Here is a 24,362-nt window from a genome sequence, read left to right as displayed (position 1 = left end):
TTATCCATACCTCCCAGCATGCCCCTCTCCAGGAGGACACAATGCTCTGTTCCTGGGCTTCCCTGGTAATGTAGGATTGCCAGCACCTGTGGTGACACCCAGGGGCGGATTTAGGGATGAGGGCGCCCCTAGGCACAACAATAATGTTTACTAAGTAGGACAGTTTATAGGGGCAGTATCTGCATGTCCTATCCATTTACACTCTGTTTAAGATGGAATATAGTACAGTACAGTGGATATTTTGCAGTTATTGGTACATTTTGGGCTGACGGTACTATCACAGGCATCCAAGTGCCGCCCCCAGGCCAGTGCCTCACGTGCCTAATGGGAAATTCGGCTCTGGTGACACCTTTCTTATCAGTTACCTAGCTCCCCACAGGTGCTAGCAATCATACATTACCAAGGAAGCCCAGGAACAGAGCATTATGTCCCTCATGGAGAGGGTCAGGTAGGGAGGTATGATTCACGTTTTTCGTTAGTTTGTCACGTTTTTTTGATTTGGGTAGTGCGGCTGTCCCTAACGGGCCTTCCGTTCCCCAAACGTGGCTGGGACTCTTCACCTTTTGGGGAGAGTCCCGGTCCCCTCGAGGGCAACCCCGAGCCGCAAGGCGGAGGGAAGCCTAAGTCGGGTCTCTCCAAAGCACGGGCTGCGGAGGACCCACCGTCCGAAACCCTTCCGGGGGTGGAGGAAAAGCGGGTCTCTCTAAGCTTCGGCGAAGAGGACCCACCGATCCCTTTTTTCCCTTCCTTGGCCTTATGGTTGAGGGGGGTTAGGGGAACCATGGGGCCTTTCTCCTTTGGGAGAGGGCCACACGTTCGTACGGCTGCCCCCTTTGCACGTGTTTAGGCACAGCACTGGTGGTGGTGGGAGCACACCTCGGGCTCCCTGAGAAAAAAAAAAAAAAAAAAAAAAAAAAAAGGTATGATACAAGCACACCAGTTACAGCAAGGGTCCCATCCAGCACTCGCACACACCGCCGGGGGTCCCAGAATGCACTGCATTGCAGTGAGTGGTGCACACACCCGAGAGCCCCGTCACAGAGCAGGCACTGGCAGTCACTCTGGTACGCTGCATATGTACGATCACGTGACAGGCGGTCAGCAGGTGCGAGCGCCATCCCAGCATACCCCGCGCCGAGCACTATAACAGGTGCTGCTGCTGGTTGCCTGGTAACCGCCCCGCCCCCCGCTCTCAGGTTGCTTAGTAACGGCTAAGGCCTAAAGAGCCGGCAGTTACTTGCTGGCTGTAGACTGTAACCGCCGGCGGCTACTACACCCGGGAGCCCGTCACCTGCACAGTCCGGGGAGCAGCAGCGGAGGTACCGGCCTGGGGGAAGGGGCTGTCCTGTCACCCTCAGCTACACGGGGGCATGCTGGGTGTTGTAGTCCAACACAGGTGGCCCTTGTCTTGTCAGGGTTTCTCCTCTACTACCATCCTCCAGCTGCCCTTACACAGTAAGCAGAGACCCTGTGTCCGAGGTATTACATTAATATCTGCCCCCTGCTGGTTATATAGGGATTACCTGAGTCATTATCACCTGCTGTATGATTATATAGGGGTCACCTGCATTACACCTGCTGCATGGTTATATAGGGGTCACCTGCATTACACCTGCTGCATGGTTATATAGGGGTCACCTGCATTACACCTGCTGCATGGTTATATAGGGGTCACCTGCATTACACCTGCTGCATGGTTATATAGGGGTCACCTGCATTACACCTGCTGTATGATTATATAGGGGTCACCTACATTACACCTGCTGCATGGTTATATAGGGGTCACCTGCATTACACCTGCTGCATGGTTATATAGGGGTCACCTGCATTTCACCTGCTGTATGATTATATAGGGGTCACCTGCATTAATCCTGCTGCATGGTTATATAGGGGTCACCTGCATTACACCTGCTGCATGATTATATAGGGGTCACCTGTATCACATGCTGTATGGTTATATAGGGGTCACCTGCATTACACATGCTGTATGGTTATATAGGGGTCGCCTGCATTACACCTGCTGCATGATTATATAGGGGTCACCTGTATCACATGCTGTATGGTTATATAGGGGTCACCTGCATTACACATGCTGTATGGTTATATAGGGGTCACCTGCATTACACCTGCTGTATGATTATATATAGGGGTCACCTGCATTACACCTGCTGTATGGTTATATAGGGGTCACCTGCATTACACCTGCTGCATGGTTATATAGGGGTCACCTGCTGCATGGGTTATATAGGGGTCACCTGCATTACACCTGCTGAATGGTTATATAAGGGTCACCTGCATTAAACCTGCTGCATGGGTTATATAGGGGTCACCTGCATTACTCCTGCTGCATGGGTTATATAGGGGGTCACCTGCATTACATCTGCTGCATGGGTTATATAGGGGGGGTCACCTGCTGCATGGTTATATAGGGGTCACCTGCATTACACCTGCTGCATGGGTTGTATAGGGGTCACCTGCATTACACCTGCTGCATGGGTTATATAGGGGTCACCTGCATTACACCTGCTGCATGGGTTATATAGGGGTCACCTGCATTACACCTGCTGCATGGGTTATATAGGGGTCACCTGCATTACATCTGCTGCATGGTTTTATAGGGGTCACCTGCATTACACCTGCTGCATGGGTTATATAGGGGTCACCTGCATTACATCTGCTGCATGGTTATATAGGGGTCTCCTGCATTACACCTGCTGCATGGGTTATATAGGGGTCACCTGCATTACACCTGCGGCATGGTTATATAGGGGTCACCTGCATTACATCTGCTGCATGGTTATATTATATAGGGATTACCTGTATCACCTGCTGCATGGTTATATAGGGGTCACCTGCATTACACCTGCGGCATGGTTATGTAGGGGGTCACCTGCATTACACCTGCTGTATGGTTATATAGGGGATCACCTGCATTACACCTGCGGCATGGTTATATAGGGGTCACCTGCATTACACCTGCGGCATGGTTATATAGGGGTCACCTGCATTACACCTGCGGCATGGTTATATAGGGGTCACCTGCATTACACCTGCAGCATGGGTTATATAGGGGTCACCTGCATTACACCTGCGGCATGGGTTATATAGGGGTCACCTGCATTACACCTGCTGCATGGGTTATATAGGGGTCACCTGCATTACATCTGCTGCATGGTTTTATAGGGGTCACCTGCATTACACCTGCTGCATGGGTTATATAGGGGTCACCTGCATTACATCTGCTGCATGGTTATATAGGGGTGTCCTGCATTACACCTGCTGCATGGGTTATATAGGGGTCACCTGCATTACACCTGCGGCATGGTTATATAGGGGTCACCTGCATTACATCTGCTGCATGATTATATTATATAGGGATTACCTGTATCACCTGCTGCATGGTTATATAGGGGTCACCTGCATTACACCTGCGGCATGGTTATATAGGGGGTCACCTGCATTACACCTGCTGTATGGTTATATAGGGGATCACCTGCATTACACCTGCGGCATGGTTATATAGGGGTCACCTGCATTACACCTGCTGCATGGTTATATTATATAGGGGTTACCTGTATAACCTGCTGTATGGTTATATAGGGGGTCACATGCATTACACCTGCTGCATGGTTATATAGGGGTCACCTGCATTACACCTGCGGCATGGTTATATAGGGGTCACCTGCATTACACCTGCGGCATGGTTATATAGGGGTCACCTGCATTACACCTGCAGCATGGTTATATAGGGGTCACCTGCATTACACCTGCGGCATGGTTATATAGGGGTCACCTGCATGACACCTGCGGCATGGTTATATAGGGGTCACCTGCATTACACCTGCTGCATAGTTATATAGGCGGTCACCTGCATTACACCTGCTGCATGGTTATATAGGGGTCATCTGCATTACACCTGCTGCATGGTTATATTATATAGGGATTACCTGTATCACCTGCTGTATGGTTATATAGGGGGTCACATGCATTACACCTGCTGCATGGTTATATAGGGGTCACTTGCATTACACCTGCTGCATGGATTATATAGGGGGTCACCTGCATTACACCTGCTGCATGGGTTATATAGGGGTCACCTGCATTACACCTGCTGCATGGGTTATATAGGGGTCACCTGCATTACACCTGCTGCATGGGTTATATAGGGGTCACCTGCATTACACCTGCTGCATGGTTATAAAGGGGTCACCTGCATTACACCTGCTGCATGGTTATATAGGGGTCACCAGCATTACACCGGCTGCATGGGTTATATAGGGGTCACCTGCATTACACCTGCTGCATGGGTTATATAGGGGTCACCTGCATTACACCTGCTGCATGGGTTATATAGGGGTCACCTGCATTACACCTGCTGCATGGTTATATAGGGGTCACCTGCATTACACCTGCTGTAGGTTATATAGGGGTCACCTGCATTACACCTGCTGCATGGTTATATAAGGGTCACTTGCATTACACCGGCTGCATGGGTTATATAGGGGTCACCTGCATTACACATGCGGCATGGTTATATAGGGGTCACCTGCATTACACCTGCGGCATGGTTATATAGGGGTCACCTGCATTACACCTGCAGCATGGTTATATAGGGGTCACCTGCATTACACCTGCTGCATGGTTATATAGGGGTCACCTGCATTACACCTGCTGCATAGTTATATAGGCGGTCACCTGCATTACACCTGCTGCATGGTTATATAGGGGTCACCTGCATTACACCTGCTGCATGGTTATATTATATAGGGATTACCTGTATCACCTGCTGTATGGTTATATAGGGGGTCACATGCATTACACCTGCTGCATGGTTATATAGGGGTCACTTGCATTACACCTGCTGCATGGATTATATAGGGGGTCACCTGCATTACACCTGCTGCATGGGTTATATAGGGGTCACCTGCATTACACCTGCTGCATGGGTTATATAGGGGTCACCTGCATTACACCTGCTGCATGGGTTATATAGGGGTCACCTGCATTACACCTGCTGCATGGTTATATAGGGGTCACCTGCATTACACCGGCTGCATGGGTTATATAGGGGTCACCTGCATTACACCTGCTGCATGGGTTATATAGGGGTCACCTGCATTACACCTGCTGCATGGGTTATATAGGGGTCACTTGCATTACACCTGCTGCATGGGTTATATAGGGGTCACCTGCATTACACCTGCTGTATGGTTATATAGGGGGTCACCTGCATTACACCTGCTGCATGGTTATATAGGGGTTCACCTGCATTACACCTGCTGCATGGTTATATAGGGGGTCACCTGCATTACACCTGCTGCATGGTTATATAGGGGGTCACCTGCATGACACCTGCTGCATGGTTATATAGGGGTCACCTGCATGACACCTGCTGCATGGGTTATATAGGGGGTCACCTGCATTACACCTGCTGCATGGGTGGTTATATAAGGGTCACTTGTATTACACCTGCTGCATGGGTTATATAGGGGTCACCTGCATTACACCTGCTGCATGGTTATATAGGGGTCACCTGCATTACACCTGCTGCATGGTTATATAGGGGTCACCTGCATTACACCTGCTGCATGGTTATATAGGGGTCACCTGCATTACACCTGCGGCATGGTTATATAGGGGTCACCTGCATTACACCTGCGGCATGGTTATATAGGGGTCACCTGCATTACACCTTCGGCATGGTTATATAGGGGTCACCTGCATTACACCTGCTGCATGGTTATATAGCGGTCACCTGCATTACACCTGCTGCATGGTTATATAGGCGGTCACCTGCATTACACCTGCTGCATGGTTATATAGGCGGTCACCTGCATTACACCTGCTGCATGGTTATATTATATAGGGGTCACCTGTATCACCTGCTGTATGGTTATATAGGGGTCACCTGCATTACACCTGCTGCATGGTTATATAGGGGGTCACCTGCATTACACCTGCTGCATGGGTTATATAGGGGTCACCTGCATTACACCTGCTGCATGGTTATATAGGCGGTCACCTGCATTACACCTGCTGCATGGTTATATAGGCGGTCACCTGCATTACACCTGCTGCATGGTTATATAGGGGTCACCTGCATTACACCTGCTGCATGGTTATATAGGGGTCACCTGCATTACACCTGCTGCATGGTTATATTATATAGGGATTACCTGTATCACCTGCTGTATGGTTATATAGGGGTCACCTGCATTACACCTGCTGCATGGTTATATAGGGGTCACCTGCATTACACCTGCTGCATGGTTATATTATATAGGGATTACCTGTATCACCTGCTGCATGGTTATATTATATAGGGATTACCTGTATCACCTGCTGTATAGTTATATAGTGGTCACCTGTATCACCTGCTGCATGGTTATATACGGGTCACCTGCATTACACCTGCTGCATGGTTATATTATATAGGACATGGGTCTTCAACCTGTGGCCCTCCAGATGTTGTGAAACTACATGTTCCAACATGCATTGCCACATTTTTTTCCTATAAGAGCATGCCAAAAAACCCTCAGGGCATGCTGGGACATGTAGTTCCACAACATCTGGAGGGCCACAGGTTGAAGACCTGTGATATAGGGGGTCACCTGCATTACACCTGCTGTATAGTTATATAGGGGTCACCTGGGTCCCTGCCTGTTCTATAACCTGTGGTGTACTTGGCAGCAAATGCTGGCAGTCCTTTATGGTGCGAGGTGGGGATTCCATGGCTCGGACTGGTTTCCAGCTGGTATCACAGATTTTCCAGGAGTTTGAGGAATTAGAATCCAAGTCATAACTGGGAGGAGCAGTTACATGTGCCCGCCCAGTTGGGCTGTCTGTCACCGCCGGCTCCTGGCTTGGGTCTCTGTGCTGATGTTGGATCCCAATACGCTTATATAAATGTGGTCTGTAGGCAGGTGGTACGTGTCAGGGTAACATCAATAGCACATTGCCCAGAGCATCGCGCTGCCTCTGCCGGCTGGCTGCCTGGCCATAGTACTTCTGGTGCTGAATCCACCCTGGGTAACTGCATGAGTATGGCTCGTAGGGTCGGCGTTCCTGATGGTCAACATGGTGCTAGGCCGACTGGGTCATTAGGTCAACATGGGCAAGGTCGGCAGTCAAAAGGGATGGTAGGGCATGAAATACCGCCCATCGGCTATAAATAAATAAACCACTGCTTGGGCATATGATGTAAAGATGTGGTTCATCAGACCATTGTAGGCACTTGTGGTGGTGGGCAGGGGGCAGCCTGGGCACTCTGGTCCTGATCAGATTCGTACACCTGGGTGATTATTGGCTGACTGCTTGCACAGCGTCCTGCACCTGATAAGGTACTGTAGTGATGCCGCTTGCAGTGACTGACACAGGGAGTGTGGCAGAAATGCAGTCATGTCTGTGCATGCCACAGCAGTCCTGGTGCCAGTGTCGCAGCTCACACGTCCCTTCTGTGAGATCATAGCCTCGCTCAGGGAGTTGCAAGGGCTCCGATGGGCATCTGTCCAATGTGCGGCTGCGCAGCACTTAATGCGGTGAGCAGCGATGCCCGGTGTGTTCCGATGCTTTCCTATCAGGCCAGCAGTAAGGATTCCAGCCGTCTGTGCCAGGACCAGACGGGCTAGCCTTCGCTCCTCACCTGCATTATTAGTCGTGGTCGCTCTTCTGTGGGATAGGACCAGACGGGCTAGCCTTCGCTCCTCACCCGCATTATGTACTGTAATCGCTGTGGGATAGGACCAGACGGGCTAGCCTTCGCTCCTCACCGGCATTATGTGCTGTGGGATAGGACCAGGCGGGCTAGCCTTCACTCCTTACCAGCATTATGTGCTGTGGGATAGGACCAGGCGGGCTAGCCTCACTCCTTACCAGCATTATGTGCTGTGGGATAGGACCAGACGGGCTAGCCTTTGCTCCTCACCTGCATTATTAGTCGTGGTCGCTCTTCTGTGGGATAGGACCAGACGGGCTAGCCTTCGCTCCTCACCCGCATTATGTACTGTAATCGCTGTGGGATAGGACCAGACGGGCTAGCCTTCGCTCCTCACCTGCATTATGTGCTGTGGTCGCTGTGGGATAGGACCAGGTGGGCTAGCCTTCACTCCTTACCAGCATTATGTGCTGTGGGATAGGACCAGGCGGGCTAGCCTTCACTCCTTACCAGCATTATGTGCTGTGGGATAGGACCAGGCGGGCTAGCCTTCACTCCTTACCAGCATTATGTGCTGTGGGATAGGATCAGGCGGGCTAGCCTTCACTCCTTACCAGCATTATGTGCTGTGGGATAGGACCAGGCGGGCTAGCCTTCGCTCCTCACCCGCATTATGTGTCATGGTGGCTCTTCTCTAGCCTGAGCTGTCCCACGCCTTGTGTCATTGTAATGAGACAATCCGTGTCATTGATGTCACCTGTCTGTGGTGTTACTGTCATGGCTGATATACATCTACACACTATATATGTGCCCACATCGGCAGTGACAGCTGTATCACACCAGTGTTTTTACAGCTGATCTGTTGTAAAGGGACTTGTCCTGAAATGCTGGACAGTTAGTGTGAAGGTCATCTCCTGGGACAGCTGGGGGGTTCCTGGGCTGATTTGAGGATTCACAAATCACATTCTGTTCCTGACTGGAACATTTAATGTGTTCTTCATGGATAGAACTGATTTAGAAGGGAGATGTATCATGCAGTGAAATGAATGGAGAAGTTTTTATCAAGTACACCAGGCGTTCCCAACCACGGTCCTCAAGGCACACCAACAGTGCAGGTTTTAGTGATATCCAGGCTTGAGCACAGGTGACTTAATTAGTACCTGAGTGATTCTGATTTATCCATCTGTGCTGAAGCCTGGATATCACTAAACCTGCACTGTTGGTGTGCCTTGAGGACCGTGGTTGGGAAATGGGTGTGACAGCTGACAGAACTGGTCTAGATGACACTGAGAAGGCCGATGCATGGAAAGGGAGAGACGTTTTTGTTTTGTGTTAACGCTTGTTGACCATATTTGTGTTGACATTGTCGGTCAGCCATCCAGATACCCTGTGAAATAATAGGTAGACCGGATTGGTTGCTATGGGCAATGTCTCCCCTTTCCCACTGCTTGATATATTGCACTCGCTGCACATGTAGAAGTGGTGACTTGCACCTTTATTAGTAAACCTATATGTAGCTCTCTGCTAGTTCTGTATATCCCCCGCAGCCTATTGTGTTGTATACAGTGTATTAGCCGGGGTCTGGCTGGCCTGGTGCTGAGCTGCGGGGACTGTAGCCTGTCATTGTCTCGCCCAGGGAGGGCCGGCTGGTGACACAGGGCACAGGGAGGGGTGTGACGTGTGGGCTGTGCTCCATGTAAGCAGCTTATCTCCCAGCGCAGGGGACACAGGCTGCACATTGCTCGGGCTGTATGCTGACATCACAGTAAGTGGGGTTCCTGTATCTCGTGTATATATGTTATGTGATTCTGCCCTCTGGTTCCCTGTATCAGGGTATATCAGTCTGTAGCAGGTGTACCATCAGAATAAGTTCTAGAAGTAGTCAGTGCTTAATGACATGACTTCCATTCTGTCACCTGTCCCACTGAGCAGTATGTCACCTCGCCAATAACTGAGACGCCCTGCACCCCTCTGTGTGAGGTGAGATGGCGGTGGGGTATACATTGGTCGACATGCATGTATTCAGTCCTCGGAGTAGGTGAGTACACAAGAGGAGTGTGTGGGCACACGTGCATACCTTCCTTGTATAGGTATAACTCCCGTGTGTGTGTGTGTGTGTGTGGTGTTATATACAGTATATCTATCTATATCTCACTACTAGTAGTATTACAGTTGTGTACCCCGGACTGCCTTGCGGTCTGGGGTACACAGCGGCCTTCCCTTTGACTGTGATGTCACTGTTTGCAGTGCGGGAAGTACTTCTGCTTGTTGTGTTTAAATTAACTTTTATTTCATATAGATTGTGCATTATTGCTCTAATTTAGCATCTGTTGTAGTTTTTGCTGTCTGTAGCTTACAGGAAAAGACCTCCTGTTCTAGGGATGGCCATAGTTGCCATTGCCATCGATTAAATTCTGCAACTGGCCATCGATAGTGCTTAACTATGCAATGGATGACCATCGATTAATTTTTACATATTGATGGTCATCCATGTATTTTATTGATTGGCCTGTGGGCAGGGGCGGGGCTTCGCGAGTGTCGGGGGTGGAGCTAGCACTTTGAAGAAAAAAAAAAAAGCAAAACATTGTTTTGCTATTCCCTCGATGGGGGAGAACCAGATCGTTTGCCTCCATCGATGGCAAAAGTATTCAACATCAGCCATGAGCCATCCCTACTGTGTTTTTCCTCTGTCACGTGGCCAGTCGCACAAACGGTACAGACACACCTGCGCTGTCTGGACCGCACCCCCGCATTGCTGCGTCGCCAGCCCATGTAGGCCTGGAAATACGTAGAGCCTGTCTATATGCCACTATACCGGGTCTGACCTGTAGCGTTCCCATAGTCTGGCCCTGGGGCACTGTATCCTCTAGCCCAGCAGGATCACTGAGCGCAGTCCTGTATGGCTCACATTGGACCGCACCTCCGCATTGCTGCGTCACCAGCCCATAGACCCCGGTGTAGGCCTGGAAGTACGTAGAGCCTGTCTATATGACCCTATGCCAGGTCTGACCTGTAGCGTTCCCATAGTCTGGGGCACTGTATCCTCTAGCCCCCCAGGATCACTGAGCGCAGTCCTGTATGGCTCACATTGGACCGCACCCCCGCATTGCTGCGTCACCAGCCCATAGACCCCGGTGTAGGCCTGGAAGTACGTAGAGCCTGTCTATATGCCCCTATGCCGGGTCTGTCTGACCTGTAGCGTTCCCATAGTCTGGGGCACTGTATCCTCTAGCCCCCCAGGATCACTGAGCGCAGTCCTGTATGGCTCACATTGGACCGCACCCCCGCATTGCTGCGTCACCAGCCCATAGACCCCGGTGTAGGCCTGGAAGTACGTAGAGCCTGTCTATATGCCCCTATGCCGGGTCTGTCTGACCTGTAGCGTTTCCATAGTCTGGGGCACTGTATCCTCTAGCCCCCCAGGATCACTGAGCGCAGTCCTGTATGGCTCACATTGGACCGCACCCCCGCATTGCTGCGTCACCAGCCCATAGACCCCGGTGTAGGCCTGGAAGTACGTAGAGCCTGTCTATATGACCCTATGCCGGGTCTGTCTGACCTGTAGTGTTCCCATAGTCTGGGGCACTGTATCCTCTAGCCCCCCAGGATCACTGAGCGCAGTCCTGTATGGCTCACATTGGACTGCATTGCTGCGTCACCAGCCCATAGACCCCGGTGTAGGCCTGGAAGTACGTAGAGCCTGTCTATATGCCCCTATGCCGGGTCTGTCTGACCTGTAGTGTTCCCATAGTCTGGGGCACTGTATCCTCTAGCCCCGCAGGATCACTGAGCGCAGTCCTGTATGGCTCACATTGGACCGCACCCCCGCATTGCTGCGTCACCAGCCCATAGACCCCGGTGTAGGCCTGGAAGTACGTAGAGCCTGTCTATATGCCCCTATGCCGGGTCTGTCTGACCTGTAGCGTTTCCATAGTCTGGGGCACTGTATCCTCTAGCCCCCCAGGATCACTGAGCGCAGTCCTGTATGGCTCACATTGGACCGTACCCCCGCATTGCTGCGTCACCAGCCCATAGACCCCGGTGTAGGCCTGGAAGTACGTAGAGCCTGTCTATATGACCCTATGTCGGGTCTGTCTGACCTGTAGTGTTCCCATAGTCTGGGGCACTGTATCCTCTAGCCCAGCAGGATCACTGAGCGCAGTCCTGTATGGCTCACATTGGACCGCACCCCCGCATTGCTGCGTCACCAGCCCATAGACCCCGGTGTAGGCCTGGAAGTACGTAGAGCCTGTCTATATGACCCTATGCCGGGTCTGTCTGACCTGTTGCGTTTCCATAGTCTGGGGCACTGTATCCTCTAGCCCCCCAGGATCACTGAGCGCAGTCCTGTATGGCTCACATTGGACCGCACCCCCGCATTGCTGCGTCACCAGCCCATAGACCCCGGTGTAGGCCTGGAAGTACGTAGAGCCTGTCTATATGACCCTATGCCGGGTCTGTCTGACCTGTAGTGTTCCCATAGTCTGGGGCACTGTATCCTCTAGCCCCGCAGGATCACTGAGCGCAGTCCTGTATGGCTCACATTGGACCGCACCCCCGCATTGCTGCGTCACCAGCCCATAGACCCCGGTGTAGGCCTGGAAGTACGTAGAGCCTGTCTATATGACCCTATGCCGGGTCTGTCTGACCTGTAGTGTTCCCATAGTCTGGGGCACTGTATCCTCTAGCCCCGCAGGATCACTGAGCGCAGTCCTGTATGGCTCACATTGGACCGCATTGCTGCGTCACCAGCCCATAGACCCCGGTGTAGGCCTGGAAGTACGTAGAGCCTGTCTATATGACCCTATGCCGGGTCTGTCTGACCTGTAGTGTTCCCATAGTCTGGGGCACTGTATCCTCTAGCCCCGCAGGATCACAGAGCGCAGTCCTGTATGGCTCACATTGGACCGCACCCCCGCATTGCTGTGTCACCAGCCCTTAGACCCAGTACGTAGAGCCTGTCTATATGCCACTATACCGGGTCTGACCTATAGCGTTCCCATAGTCTGGGGAACTGTATCCTCTAGCCCCGCAGGATCACAGAGCGCAGTCCTGTATGGCTCACATTGGACCGCACCCCCGCATTGCTGTGTCACCAGCCCTTAGACCCAGTACGTAGAGCCTGTCTATATGCCACTATACCGGGTCTGACCTATAGCGTTCCCATAGTCTGGGGAACTGTATCCTCTAGCCCCCCAGGATCACTGAGCGCAGTCCTGTATGGCTCACATTGGACCGCACCCCCGCATTGCTGCGTCACCAGCCCATAGACCCCGGTGTAGGCCTGGAAGTACGTAGAGCCTGTCTATATGCCCCTATGCCGGGTCTGTCTGACCTGTAGCGTTCCCATAGTCTGGGGCACTGTATCCTCTAGCCCCCCAGGATCACTGAGCGCAGTCCTGTATGGCTCACATTGGACCGCACCCCCGCATTGCTTCGTCACCAGCCCATAGACCCCGGTGTAGGCCTGGAAGTACGTAGAGCCGGTCTATATTCCCCTATGCCGGGTTTGTCTGACCTGTTGCGTTTCCATAGTCTGGGGCACTGTATCCTCTAGCCCCCCAGGATCACTGAGCGCAGTCCTGTATGGCTCACATTGGACCGTACCCCCGCATTGCTGCGTCACCAGCCCATAGACCCCGGTGTAGGCCTGGAAGTACGTAGAGCCTGTCTATATGACCCTATGTCGGGTCTGTCTGACCTGTAGTGTTCCCATAGTCTGGGGCACTGTATCCTCTAGCCCAGCAGGATCACTGAGCGCAGTCCTGTATGGCTCACATTGGACCGTACCCCCGCATTGCTGCGTCACCAGCCCATAGACCCCGGTGTAGGCCTGGAAGTACGTAGAGCCTGTCTATATGACCCTATGCCGGGTCTGTCTGACCTGTAGTGTTCCCATAGTCTGGGGCACTGTATCCTCTAGCCCCCCAGGATCACTGAGCGCAGTCCTGTATGGCTCACATTGGACTGCATTGCTGCGTCACCAGCCCATAGACCCCGGTGTAGGCCTGGAAGTACGTAGAGCCTGTCTATATGACCCTATGCCGGGTCTGTCTGACCTGTAGTGTTCCCATAGTCTGGGGCACTGTATCCTCTAGCCCAGCAGGATCACTGAGCGCAGTCCTGTATGGCTCACATTGGACCGCACCCCCGCATTGCTGCGTCACCAGCCCATAGACCCCGGTGTAGGCCTGGAAGTACGTAGAGCCTGTCTATATGCCCCTATGCTGGGTCTGTCTGACCTGTAGCGTTCCCATAGTCTGGGGCACTGTATCCTCTAGCCCCCCAGGATCACTGAGCGCAGTCCTGTATGGCTCACATTGGACCGCACCCCCGCATTGCTGCGTCACCAGCCCATAGACCCCGGTGTAGGCCTGGAAGTACGTAGAGCCTGTCTATATGCCCCTATGCCGGGTCTGTCTGACCTGTAGTGTTCCCATAGTCTGGGGCACTGTATCCTCTAGCCCCGCAGGATCACTGAGCGCAGTCCTGTATGGCTCACATTGGACCGCACCCCCGCATTGCTGCGTCACCAGCCCATAGACCCCGGTGTAGGCCTGGAAGTACGTAGAGCCTGTCTATATGCCCATATACCGGGTCTGTCTGACCTGTAGCGTTCCCATAGTCTGGGGCACTGTATCCTCTAGCCCCCCAGGATCACTGAGCGCAGTCCTCTATGGCTCACATTGGACCGCACCCCCGCATTGCTGCGTCACCAGCCCATAGACCCCGGTGTAGGCCTGGAAGTACGTAGAGCCTGTCTATATGCCACTATACCGGGTCTGACCTATAGCGTTCCCATAGTCTGGGGCACTGTATCCTCTAGCCCCGCAGGATCACTGAGCGCAGTCCTGTATGGCTCACATTGGACCGCACCCCCGCATTGCTGTGTCACCAGCCCTTAGACCCAGTACGTAGAGCCTGTCTATATGCCCCTATGCCGGGTCTGTCTGACCTGTAGCGTTCCCATAGTCTGGGGCACTGTATCCTCTAGCCCCGCAGGATCACTGAGCGCAGTCCTGTATGGCTCACATTGGACCGCACCCCCGCATTGCTGCGTCACCAGCCCTTAGACCCCGGTGTAGGCCTGGAAGTACGTAGAGCCTGTCTATATGACCCTATGTCGGGTCTGTCTGACCTGTAGTGTTCCCATAGTCTGGGGCACTGTATCCTCTAGCCCCCCAGGATCACTGAGCGCAGTCCTGTATGGCTCACATTGGACCGTACCCCCGCATTGCTGCATCACCAGCCCATAGACCCCGGTGTAGGCCTGGAAGTACGTAGAGCCTGTCTATATGCCCCTATGCCGGGTCTGTCTGACCTGTAGCGTTCCCATAGTCTGGGGCACTGTATCCTCTAGCCCAGCAGGATCACAGAGCGCAGTCCTGTATGGCTCACATTGGACCGCAGAGACCAGTCACTGTACGCTGTAGAAATGAGTGTATGGGATTCTGCTGCTATTCCCACGCTCCTTCCTGTATATCTGATATTATATTACGTTCCTGGTCTTCGGCACAGAAGTTTTCATGTTTCCACATTGAACACGATTTGGTAGCTGCAGACCCGGCCGGTTGGTTACATCGGTCTGACAAAGGCCGGTATTGCGATGTTTGTCATACGTGTGAGCACGCGTGCTGGGACTTAGTCCTGTGTGTGGGGTTAGTGCAGAGCCATCTGGAGGGATTACTGGTCTGTAAGTGGATTGTAGGACGTCTATTCCTGGCCTGCATGCTTCCCTGTTATATTATGGGGGGTGTCGTCCTCTGCAGGATCTCATGCTGATTCCTGAACTAACATGACCCGCAGGTGGCTGTCCCCTACATGTATCCCATCCACCTGAGGCACTGGCATGTTATTGTACAGCGTCAGGATATGCAGACAGTAATTACAGCAAGCTGCACTGTAGTGGGTCCCTGCAGGCGCGGTCTCCTCACATACATGTAATAGGCCTGGAATCATCCAGTGCGTGTTACATGGGTGATTCCCGTGACCGTTTCTAATCTGCATCCTGGAAAATCAGAGAATGGCTCCATGTTTCCTGTGCGGGGCAGCTGCTGGCATCCCGTATACCTGCCCGCCATATGTAATATACCCTGTTAGGTTCCTATACTCCACTGACATCTGCATTTATTTCTAGGTAATGTCTGGATGACTCATCACTGACCCGCGTGCCGGCTATGGGCGACTGGGAGACACGCACCATGAGAGACTCAGGTAACCTACAGTGTGAGGGCCCTGTGACTGAGCAGATGGGGGACACAGCATTGTATCAGGCAGAGATGAGACGTAGCCACTAGAACAGGATCCGCGTGCTGGCTATAGGGGACGCGCACCATGAGAGACTGAGGTAACTGAGCAGATAGGGGACACAGCATTGTATCAGGCAGAGATTAGACGTAGTCACTAGAACAGGACCTGTGTGCTGGCTATAGGAGATGCGCTCCATGAGAGACTGAGGTAACTGAGCAGATAGGGGACACAGCATTGTATCAGGCAGAGATTAGACGTAGTCACTAGAACAGGACCTGTGTGCTGGCTATAGGGGACGGGCACCATGAGAGACTGAGGTAACTGAGCAGATAGGGGACACAGCATTGTATCAGGCAGAGATTAGACGTAGTCAGTAGAACAGGACCTGTGTGCTGGCTATAGGAGATGCGCTCCATGAGAGACTGAGGTAACTGAGCAGATAGGGGACACAGCATTGTATCAGGCAGAGATTAGACGTAGTCACTAGAACAGGACCTGTGTGCTGGCTATAGGAGATGCGCTCCATGAGAGACTGAGGTAACTGAGCAGATAGGGGACACAGCATTGTATCAGGCAGAGATGAGACGTAGTCACTAGAACAGGACCTGTGTGCTGGCTATAGGAGACGCGCACCATCAGAGACTGAGGTAACTGAGCAGATAGGGGACACAGCATTGTATCAGGCAGAGATGAGACGTAGTCAGTAGAACAGGACCTGTGTGCTGGCTATAGGAGATGCGCTCCATGAGAGACTGAGGTAACTGAGCAGATAGGGGACACCGCATTGTATCAGGCAGAGATGAGACGTAGTCACTAGAACAGGACCTGTGTGCTGGCTATAGGAGACGCGCACCATGAGAGACTGAGGTAACTGAGCAGATAGGGGACACAGCATTGTATCAGGCAGAGATGAGACGTAGTCACTAGAACAGGACCTGTGTGCTGGCTATAGGAGACGCGCACCATCAGAGACTGAGGTAACTGAGCAGATAGGGGACACAGCATTGTATCAGGCAGAGATGAGACGTAGTCAGTAGAACAGGACCTGTGTGCTGGCTATAGGAGATGCGCTCCATGAGAGACTGAGGTAACTGAGCAGATAGGGGACACCGCATTGTATCAGGCAGAGATGAGACGTAGTCACTAGAACAGGACCTGTGTGCTGGCTATAGGAGACGCGCACCATGAGAGACTGAGGTAACTGAGCAGATAGGGGACACAGCATTGTATCAGGCAGAGATGAGACGTAGTCACTAGAACAGGACCTGTGTGCTGGCTATAGGGGACGCGCACCATGAGAGACTGAGGTAACTGAGCAGATAGGGGACACAGCATTGTATCAGGCAGAGATGAGACGTAGTCACTAGAACAGGACCTGTGTGCTGGCTATAGGAGACGCGCACCATCAGAGACTGAGGTAACTGAGCAGATAGGGGACACAGCATTGTATCAGGCAGAGATGAGACGTAGTCACTAGAACAGGACCTGTGTGCTGGCTATAGGGGACGGGCACCATGAGAGACTGAGGTAACTGAGCAGATAGGGGACACAGCATTGTATCAGGCAGAGATTAGACGTAGTCACTAGAACAGGACCTGTGTGCTGGCTATAGGAGACGCGCACCATGAGAGACTGAGGTAACTGAGCAGATAGGGGACACAGCATTGTATCAGGCAGAGATGAGACGTAGTCACTAGAACAGGACCTGTGTGCTGGCTATAGGAGATGGGCACCATGAGAGACTGAGGTAACTGAGCAGATGGGGGACACAGCATTGTATCAGGCATATAGGGGACGTAGTCACTAGAACAGGACCTGTGTGCTGGCTATAGGAGACGCGCTCCATGAGAGACTCCGGTTACTGAGCAGATAGGGGACACAGCATTGTATCAGGCAGAGATGAGACGTAGTCACTAGAACAGGACCTGTGTGCTGGCTATAGGAGACGCGCACCATCAGAGACTGAGGTAACTGAGCAGATAGGGGACACAGCATTGTATCAGGCAGAGATGAGACGTAGTCACTAGAACAGGACCTGTGTGCTGGCTATAGGGGACGGGCACCATGAGAGACTGAGGTAACTGAGCAGATGGGGGACACAGCATTGTATCAGGCAGAGATGAGACGTAGTCACTAGAACAGGACCTGTGTGCTGGCTATAGGGGACGGGCACCATGAGAGACTGAGGTAACTGAGCAGATAGGGGACACAGCATTGTATCAGGCAGAGATGAGACGTAGTCACTAGAACAGGATCCGTGTGCTGCCGATAGGGGACGCGCACCATGAGAGACTCCGGTAACTGAGCAGATAGGGGACACAGCATTATATCCGGCAGAGATAAGACGTAGTCACTAGAACAGGACCTGTGTGCTGGCTATAGGAGACGCGCTCCATGAGAGACTGAGGTAACTGAGCAGATAGGGGACACAGCATTGTATCAGGAAGAGATGAGACGTAGTCACTAGAACAGGACCTGTGTGCTGGCTATAGGGGTCGCGCACCATGAGAGACTGAGGTAACTGAGCAGATAGGACACAGCATTGTATCAGGAAGAGATGAGACGTAGTCACTAGAACAGGACCTGTGTGCTGGCTATAGGGGACGCGCACCATGAGAGACTGAGGTAACTGAGCAGATAGGACACAGCATTGTATCAGGCAGAGATGAGACGTAGTCACTAGAACAGGACCTGTGTGCTGGCTATAGGGGACGCGCACCATGAGAGACTGAGGTAACTGAGCAGATAGGGGACACAGCATTGTATCAGGCAGAGATGAGACGTAGTCACTAGAACAGGACCTGTGTGCTGGCTATAGGAGACGCGCACCATGAGAGACTGAGGTAACTGAGCAGATAGGGGACACAGCATTGTATCAGGCAGAGATGAGACGTAGTCACTAGAACAGGACCTGTGTGCTGGCTACAGGGGACGCGCACCATGAGAGACTGAGGTAACTGAGCAGATAGGGGACACAGCATTGTATCAGGCAGAGATGAGACGTAGTCACTAGAACAGGACCTGTGTGCTGGCTATAGGAGACGCGCACCATGAGAGACTGAGGTAACTGAGCAGATGGGGGACACAGCATTGTATCAGACAGAGATGAGACGTAGTCACTAGAACAGGACCTGTGTGCTGGCTATAGGAGACGCGCACCATGAGAGACTGAGGTAACTGAGCAGATAGGGGACACAGCATTGTATCAGGCAGAGATGAGACGTAGTCACTAGAACAGGACCTGTGTGCTGGCTATAGGAGACGCGCACCATGAGAGACTGAGGTAACTGAGCAGATAGGGGACACAGCATTGTATCAGGCAGAGATGAGACGTAGTCACTAGAACAGGACCTGTGTGCTGGCTATAGGGGACGCGCACCATGAGAGACTGAGGTAACTGAGCAGATGGGGGACACAGTATTGTATCAGGCAGAGATGAGACGTAGTCACTAGAACAGGACCTGTGTGCTGGCTATAGGGGACGCGCACCATGAGAGACTGAGGTAACTGAGCAGATGGGGGACACAGCATTGTATCAGGCAGAGATGAGATGTAGTCACTAGAACAGGACCTGTGTGCTGGCTATAGGGGACGCGCACCATGAGAGACTGAGGTAACTGAGCAGATAGGGGACACAGCATTGTATCAGGCAGAGATGAGACGTTGTCACTAGAACAGGACCTGTGTGCTGCCTATAGGAGACGCGCACCATGAGAGACTGAGGTAACCGAGCAGATAGGGGACACAGCATTGTATCAGGCAGAGATGAGACGTAGTCACTAGAACAGGGCCTGTGTGCTGCCTATAGGAGACGCGCACCATGAGAGACTGAGGTAACTGAGCAGATAGGGGACACAGCATTGTATCAGGCAGAGATGAGACGTAGTCACTAGAACAGGGCCTGTGTGCTGGCTATAGGGGACGCGCACCATGAGAGACTGAGGTAACTGAGCAGATAGGGGACACAGCATTGTATCAGGCAGAGATGAGACGTAGTCACTAGAACAGGACCTGTGTGCTGGCTATAGGGAACGCGCACCATGAGAGACTGAGGTAACTGAGCAGATAGGGGACACAGCATTGTATCAGGCAGAGATGAGACGTAGTCACTAGAACAGGACCTGTGTGCTGGCTATAGGGGACGCGCACCATGAGAGACTGAGGTAACTGAGCAGATAGGGGACACAGCATTGTATCAGGCAGAGATGAGACGTAGTCACTAGAACAGGACCTGTGTGCTGGCTATATGAGACGCGCACCATGAGAGACTGAGGTAACTGAGCAGATAGGGGACACAGCATTGTATCAGGCAGAGATGAGACGTAGTCACTAGAACAGGACCTGTGTGCTGGCTATAGGGGACGCGCACCATGAGAGACTGAGGTAACTGAGCAGATAGGGGACACAGCATTGTATCAGGCAGAGATGAGACGTAGTCACTAGAACAGGACCTGTGTGCTGGCTATAGGAGACGCGCACCATGACAGACTGAGGTAACTGAGCAGATGGGGGACACAGCATTGTATCAGGCAGAGATGAGACGTAGTCACTAGAACAGGACCTGTGTGCTGGCTATAGGAGACGCGCACCATGAGAGACTGAGGTAACTGAGCAGATGGGGGACACAGCATTGTATCAGGCAGAGATGAGACGTAGTCACTAGAACAGGACCTGTGTGCTGGCTATAGGAGACGTGCACCATGACAGACTGAGGTAACTGAGCAGATAGGGGACACAGCATTGTATCAGGCAGAGATGAGACGTAGTCACTAGAACAGGACCTGTGTGCTGGCTATAGGAGACGTGCTCCATGAGAGACTGAGGTAACTGAGCAGATAGGGGACACAGCATTGTATCAGGAAGAGATGAGACTTAGTCACTAGAACAGGACCTGTGTGCTGGCTATAGGGGACGCGCACCATGAGAGACTGAGGTAACTGAGCAGATAGGACACAGCATTGTATCAGGAAGAGATGAGACGTAGTCACTAGAACAGGACCTGTGTGCTGGCTATAGGAGACGCGCACCATGAGAGACTGAGGTAACTGAGCAGATAGGGGACACAGCATTGTATCAGGCAGAGATGAGACGTAGTCACTAGAACAGGACCTGTGTGCTGGCTATAGGGGACGTGCACCATGAGAGACTGAGGTAACTGAGCAGATAGGGGACACAGCATTGTATCCGGCAGAGATGAGACTTAGTCCCTAGAACAGGACCTGTGTGCTGGCTATAGGAGACGCGCACCATGAGAGACTGAGGTAACTGAGCAGATAGGGGACACAGCATTGTATCCGACAGAGATGAGACGTAGTCACTAGAACAGGACCTGTGCTGGCTATAGGGGACGCGCACTATGAGAGACTGAGGTAACTGAGCAGATAGGGGACACAGCATTGTATCAGGCAGAGATGAGATGTAGTCACTAGAACAGGACCTGTGTGCTGGCTATAGGAGACGCGCACCATGAGAGACTGAGGTAACTGAGCAGATAGGGGACACAGCATTTTATCCGGCAGAGATGAGACGTAGTCACTAGAACAGGACCTGTGTGCTGGCTATAGGGGACGCGCACCATGAGAGACTGAGGTAACTGAGCAGATAGGGGACACAGCATTGTATCAGGCAGAGATGAGACTTAGTCACTAGAACAGGACCTGTGCTGGCTATAGGGGACGCGCACCATGAGAGACTGAGGTAACTGAGCAGATAGGGGACACAGCATTGTATCAGGCAGAGATGAGACGTAGTCACTAGGACCTGTGTGCTGGCTATAGGAGACGCGCACCATGAGAGACTGAGGTAACTGAGCAGATAGGGGACACAGCATTGTATCAGGCAGAGATGAGACGTAGTCACTAGAACAGGACCTGTGTGCTGGCTATAGGGGACGCGCACCATGAGAGACTGAGGTAACTGAGCAGATAGGGGACACAGCATTGTATCAGGCAGAGATGAGACGTAGTCACTAGAACAGGACCTGTGTGCTGGCTATAGGAGACGCGCACCATGAGAGACTGAGGTAACTGAGCAGATAGGGGACACAGCATTGTATCAGGCAGAGATGAGACGTAGTCACTAGAACAGGACCTGTGTGCTGGCTATAGGGGACGCGCACCATGAGAGACTGAGGTAACTGAGCAGATAGGGGACACAGCATTGTATCAGGCAGAGATGAGACGTAGTCACTAGAACAGGACCTGTGTGCTGGCTATAGGGGACGGGCACCATGAGAGACTGGGGTAACTGAGCAGATAGGGGACACGGCGTTGTATCCGGCAGAGATGAGACGTAGTCACTAGAACAGGACCTGTGTGCTGGCTATAGGGGACGCGCACCATGAGAGACTGAGGTAACTGAGCAGATAGGGGACACGGCATTGTATCCGGCAGAGATGAGACGTAGTCACTAGAACAGGACCTGTGTGCTGGCTATAGGGGACGCGCACCATGAGAGACTGAGGTAACTGAGCAGATAGGGGACACAGCATTGTATCAGGCAGAGATGAGACGTAGTCACTAGAACAGGACCTGTGTGCTGGCTATAGGAGACGCGCACCATGAGAGACTCCGGTAACTGAGCAGATAGGGGACACAGCATTGTATCAGGCAGAGATGAGACGTTGTCACTAGAACAGGACCTGTGTGCTGGCTATAGGAGACGCGCACCATGAGAGACTGAGGTAACTGAGCAGATAGGGGACACAGCATTGTATCAGGCAGAGATGAGACGTAGTCACTAGAACAGGACCTGTGTGCTGGCTATAGGGGACGCGCACCATGAGAGACTGAGGTAACTGAGCAGATAGGGGACACAGCATTGTATCAGGCAGAGATGAGACGTAGTCACTAGAACAGGACCTGTGTGCTGGCTATAGGGGACGCGCACCATGAGAGACTGAGGTAACTGAGCAGATAGGGGACACGGCATTGTATCCGGCAGAGATGAGACGTAGTCACTAGAACAGGACCTGTGTGCTGGCTATAGGGGACGCGCACCATGAGAGACTGAGGTAACTGAGCAGATAGGGGACACGGCATTGTATCCGGCAGAGATGAGACGTAGTCACTAGAACAGGACCTGTGTGCTGGCTATAGGAGACGCGCACCATGAGAGACTCCGGTAACTGAGCAGATAGGGGACACAGCATTGTATCAGGCAGAGATGAGACGTTGTCACTAGAACAGGACCTGTGTGCTGGCTATAGGAGACGCGCACCATGAGAGACTGAGGTAACTGAGCAGATAGGGGACACAGCATTGTATCAGGCAGAGATGAGACGTAGTCACTAGAACAGGACCTGTGTGCTGGCTATAGGGGACGCGCACCATGAGAGACTGAGGTAACTGAGCAGATAGGGGACACAGCATTGTATCAGGCAGAGATGAGACGTAGTCACTAGAACAGGACCTGTGTGCTGGCTATATGAGACGCGCACCATGAGAGACTGAGGTAACTGAGCAGATAGGGGACACAGCATTGTATCAGGCAGAGATGAGACGTAGTCACTAGAACAGGACCTGTGTGCTGGCTATAGGGGACGCGCACCATGAGAGACTGAGGTAACTGAGCAGATAGGGGACACAGCATTGTATCAGGCAGAGATGAGACGTAGTCACTAGAACAGGACCTGTGTGCTGGCTATAGGGGACGCGCACCATGAGAGACTGAGGTAACTGAGCAGATAGGGGACACAGCATTGTATCAGGCAGAGATGAGACGTTGTCACTAGAACAGGACCTGTGTGCTGGCTATAGGAGACGCGCACCATGAGAGACTGAGGTAACTGAGCAGATAGGGGACACAGCATTGTATCAGGAAGAGATGAGACGTAGTCACTAGAACAGGACCTGTGTGCTGGCTATAGGGGTCGCGCACCATGAGAGACTGAGGTAACTGAGCAGATAGGGGACACGGCATTGTATCCGGCAGAGATGAGACGTAGTCACTAGAACAGGACCTGTGTGCTGGCTATAGGAGACGCGCACCATGAGAGACTCCGGTAACTGAGCAGATAGGGGACACAGCATTGTATCAGGCAGAGATGAGACGTAGTCACTAGAACAGGACCTGTGTGCTGGCTATAGGAGACGCGCTCCATGAGAGACTGAGGTAACTGAGCAGATAGGGGACACAGCATTGTATCAGGCAGAGATGAGACGTAGTCACTAGAACAGGACCTGTGTGCTGGCTATAGGGGACGCGCACCATGAGAGACTGAGGTAACTGAGCAGATAGGGGACACAGCATTGTATCAGGCAGAGATGAGACGTTGTCACTAGAACAGGACCTGTGTGCTGGCTATTGGAGACGCGCACCATGAGAGACTGAGGTAACTGAGCAGATAGGGGACACAGCATTGTATCAGGCAGAGATGAGACGTAGTCACTAGAACAGGACCTGTGTGCTGGCTATAGGAGACGCGCACCTTGAGAGACTGAGGTAACTGAGCAGATAG

At 52.3% G+C, this 24,362-nt stretch overlaps 1 protein-coding gene across 1 annotated transcript in view; it reads left to right on the top strand.

Annotated features, from left to right (window-relative positions):
• Positions 1-1,183: 1,183 nt before the first annotated feature.
• Positions 1,184-24,362, top strand: part of SSX2IP (SSX family member 2 interacting protein) — a 53,920-nt gene continuing 30,741 nt past the window's right edge. The window contains 2 exon segments of the mRNA XM_083157876.1: positions 1,184-1,319; positions 15,792-15,868. Of these exon segments, the coding sequence (XP_083014002.1) occupies positions 15,832-15,868 (37 nt within the window). The 5' untranslated portion in view covers positions 1,184-1,319; positions 15,792-15,831.

The sequence above is a fragment of the Crinia signifera genome, chromosome 8, assembly GCF_055691185.1.
Source record: "Crinia signifera chromosome 8, ASM5569118v1, whole genome shotgun sequence".
NCBI classification, from domain to species: domain Eukaryota; kingdom Metazoa; phylum Chordata; class Amphibia; order Anura; family Myobatrachidae; genus Crinia; species Crinia signifera.
This window is presented reverse-complemented; position numbering and strand designations above follow the sequence as displayed.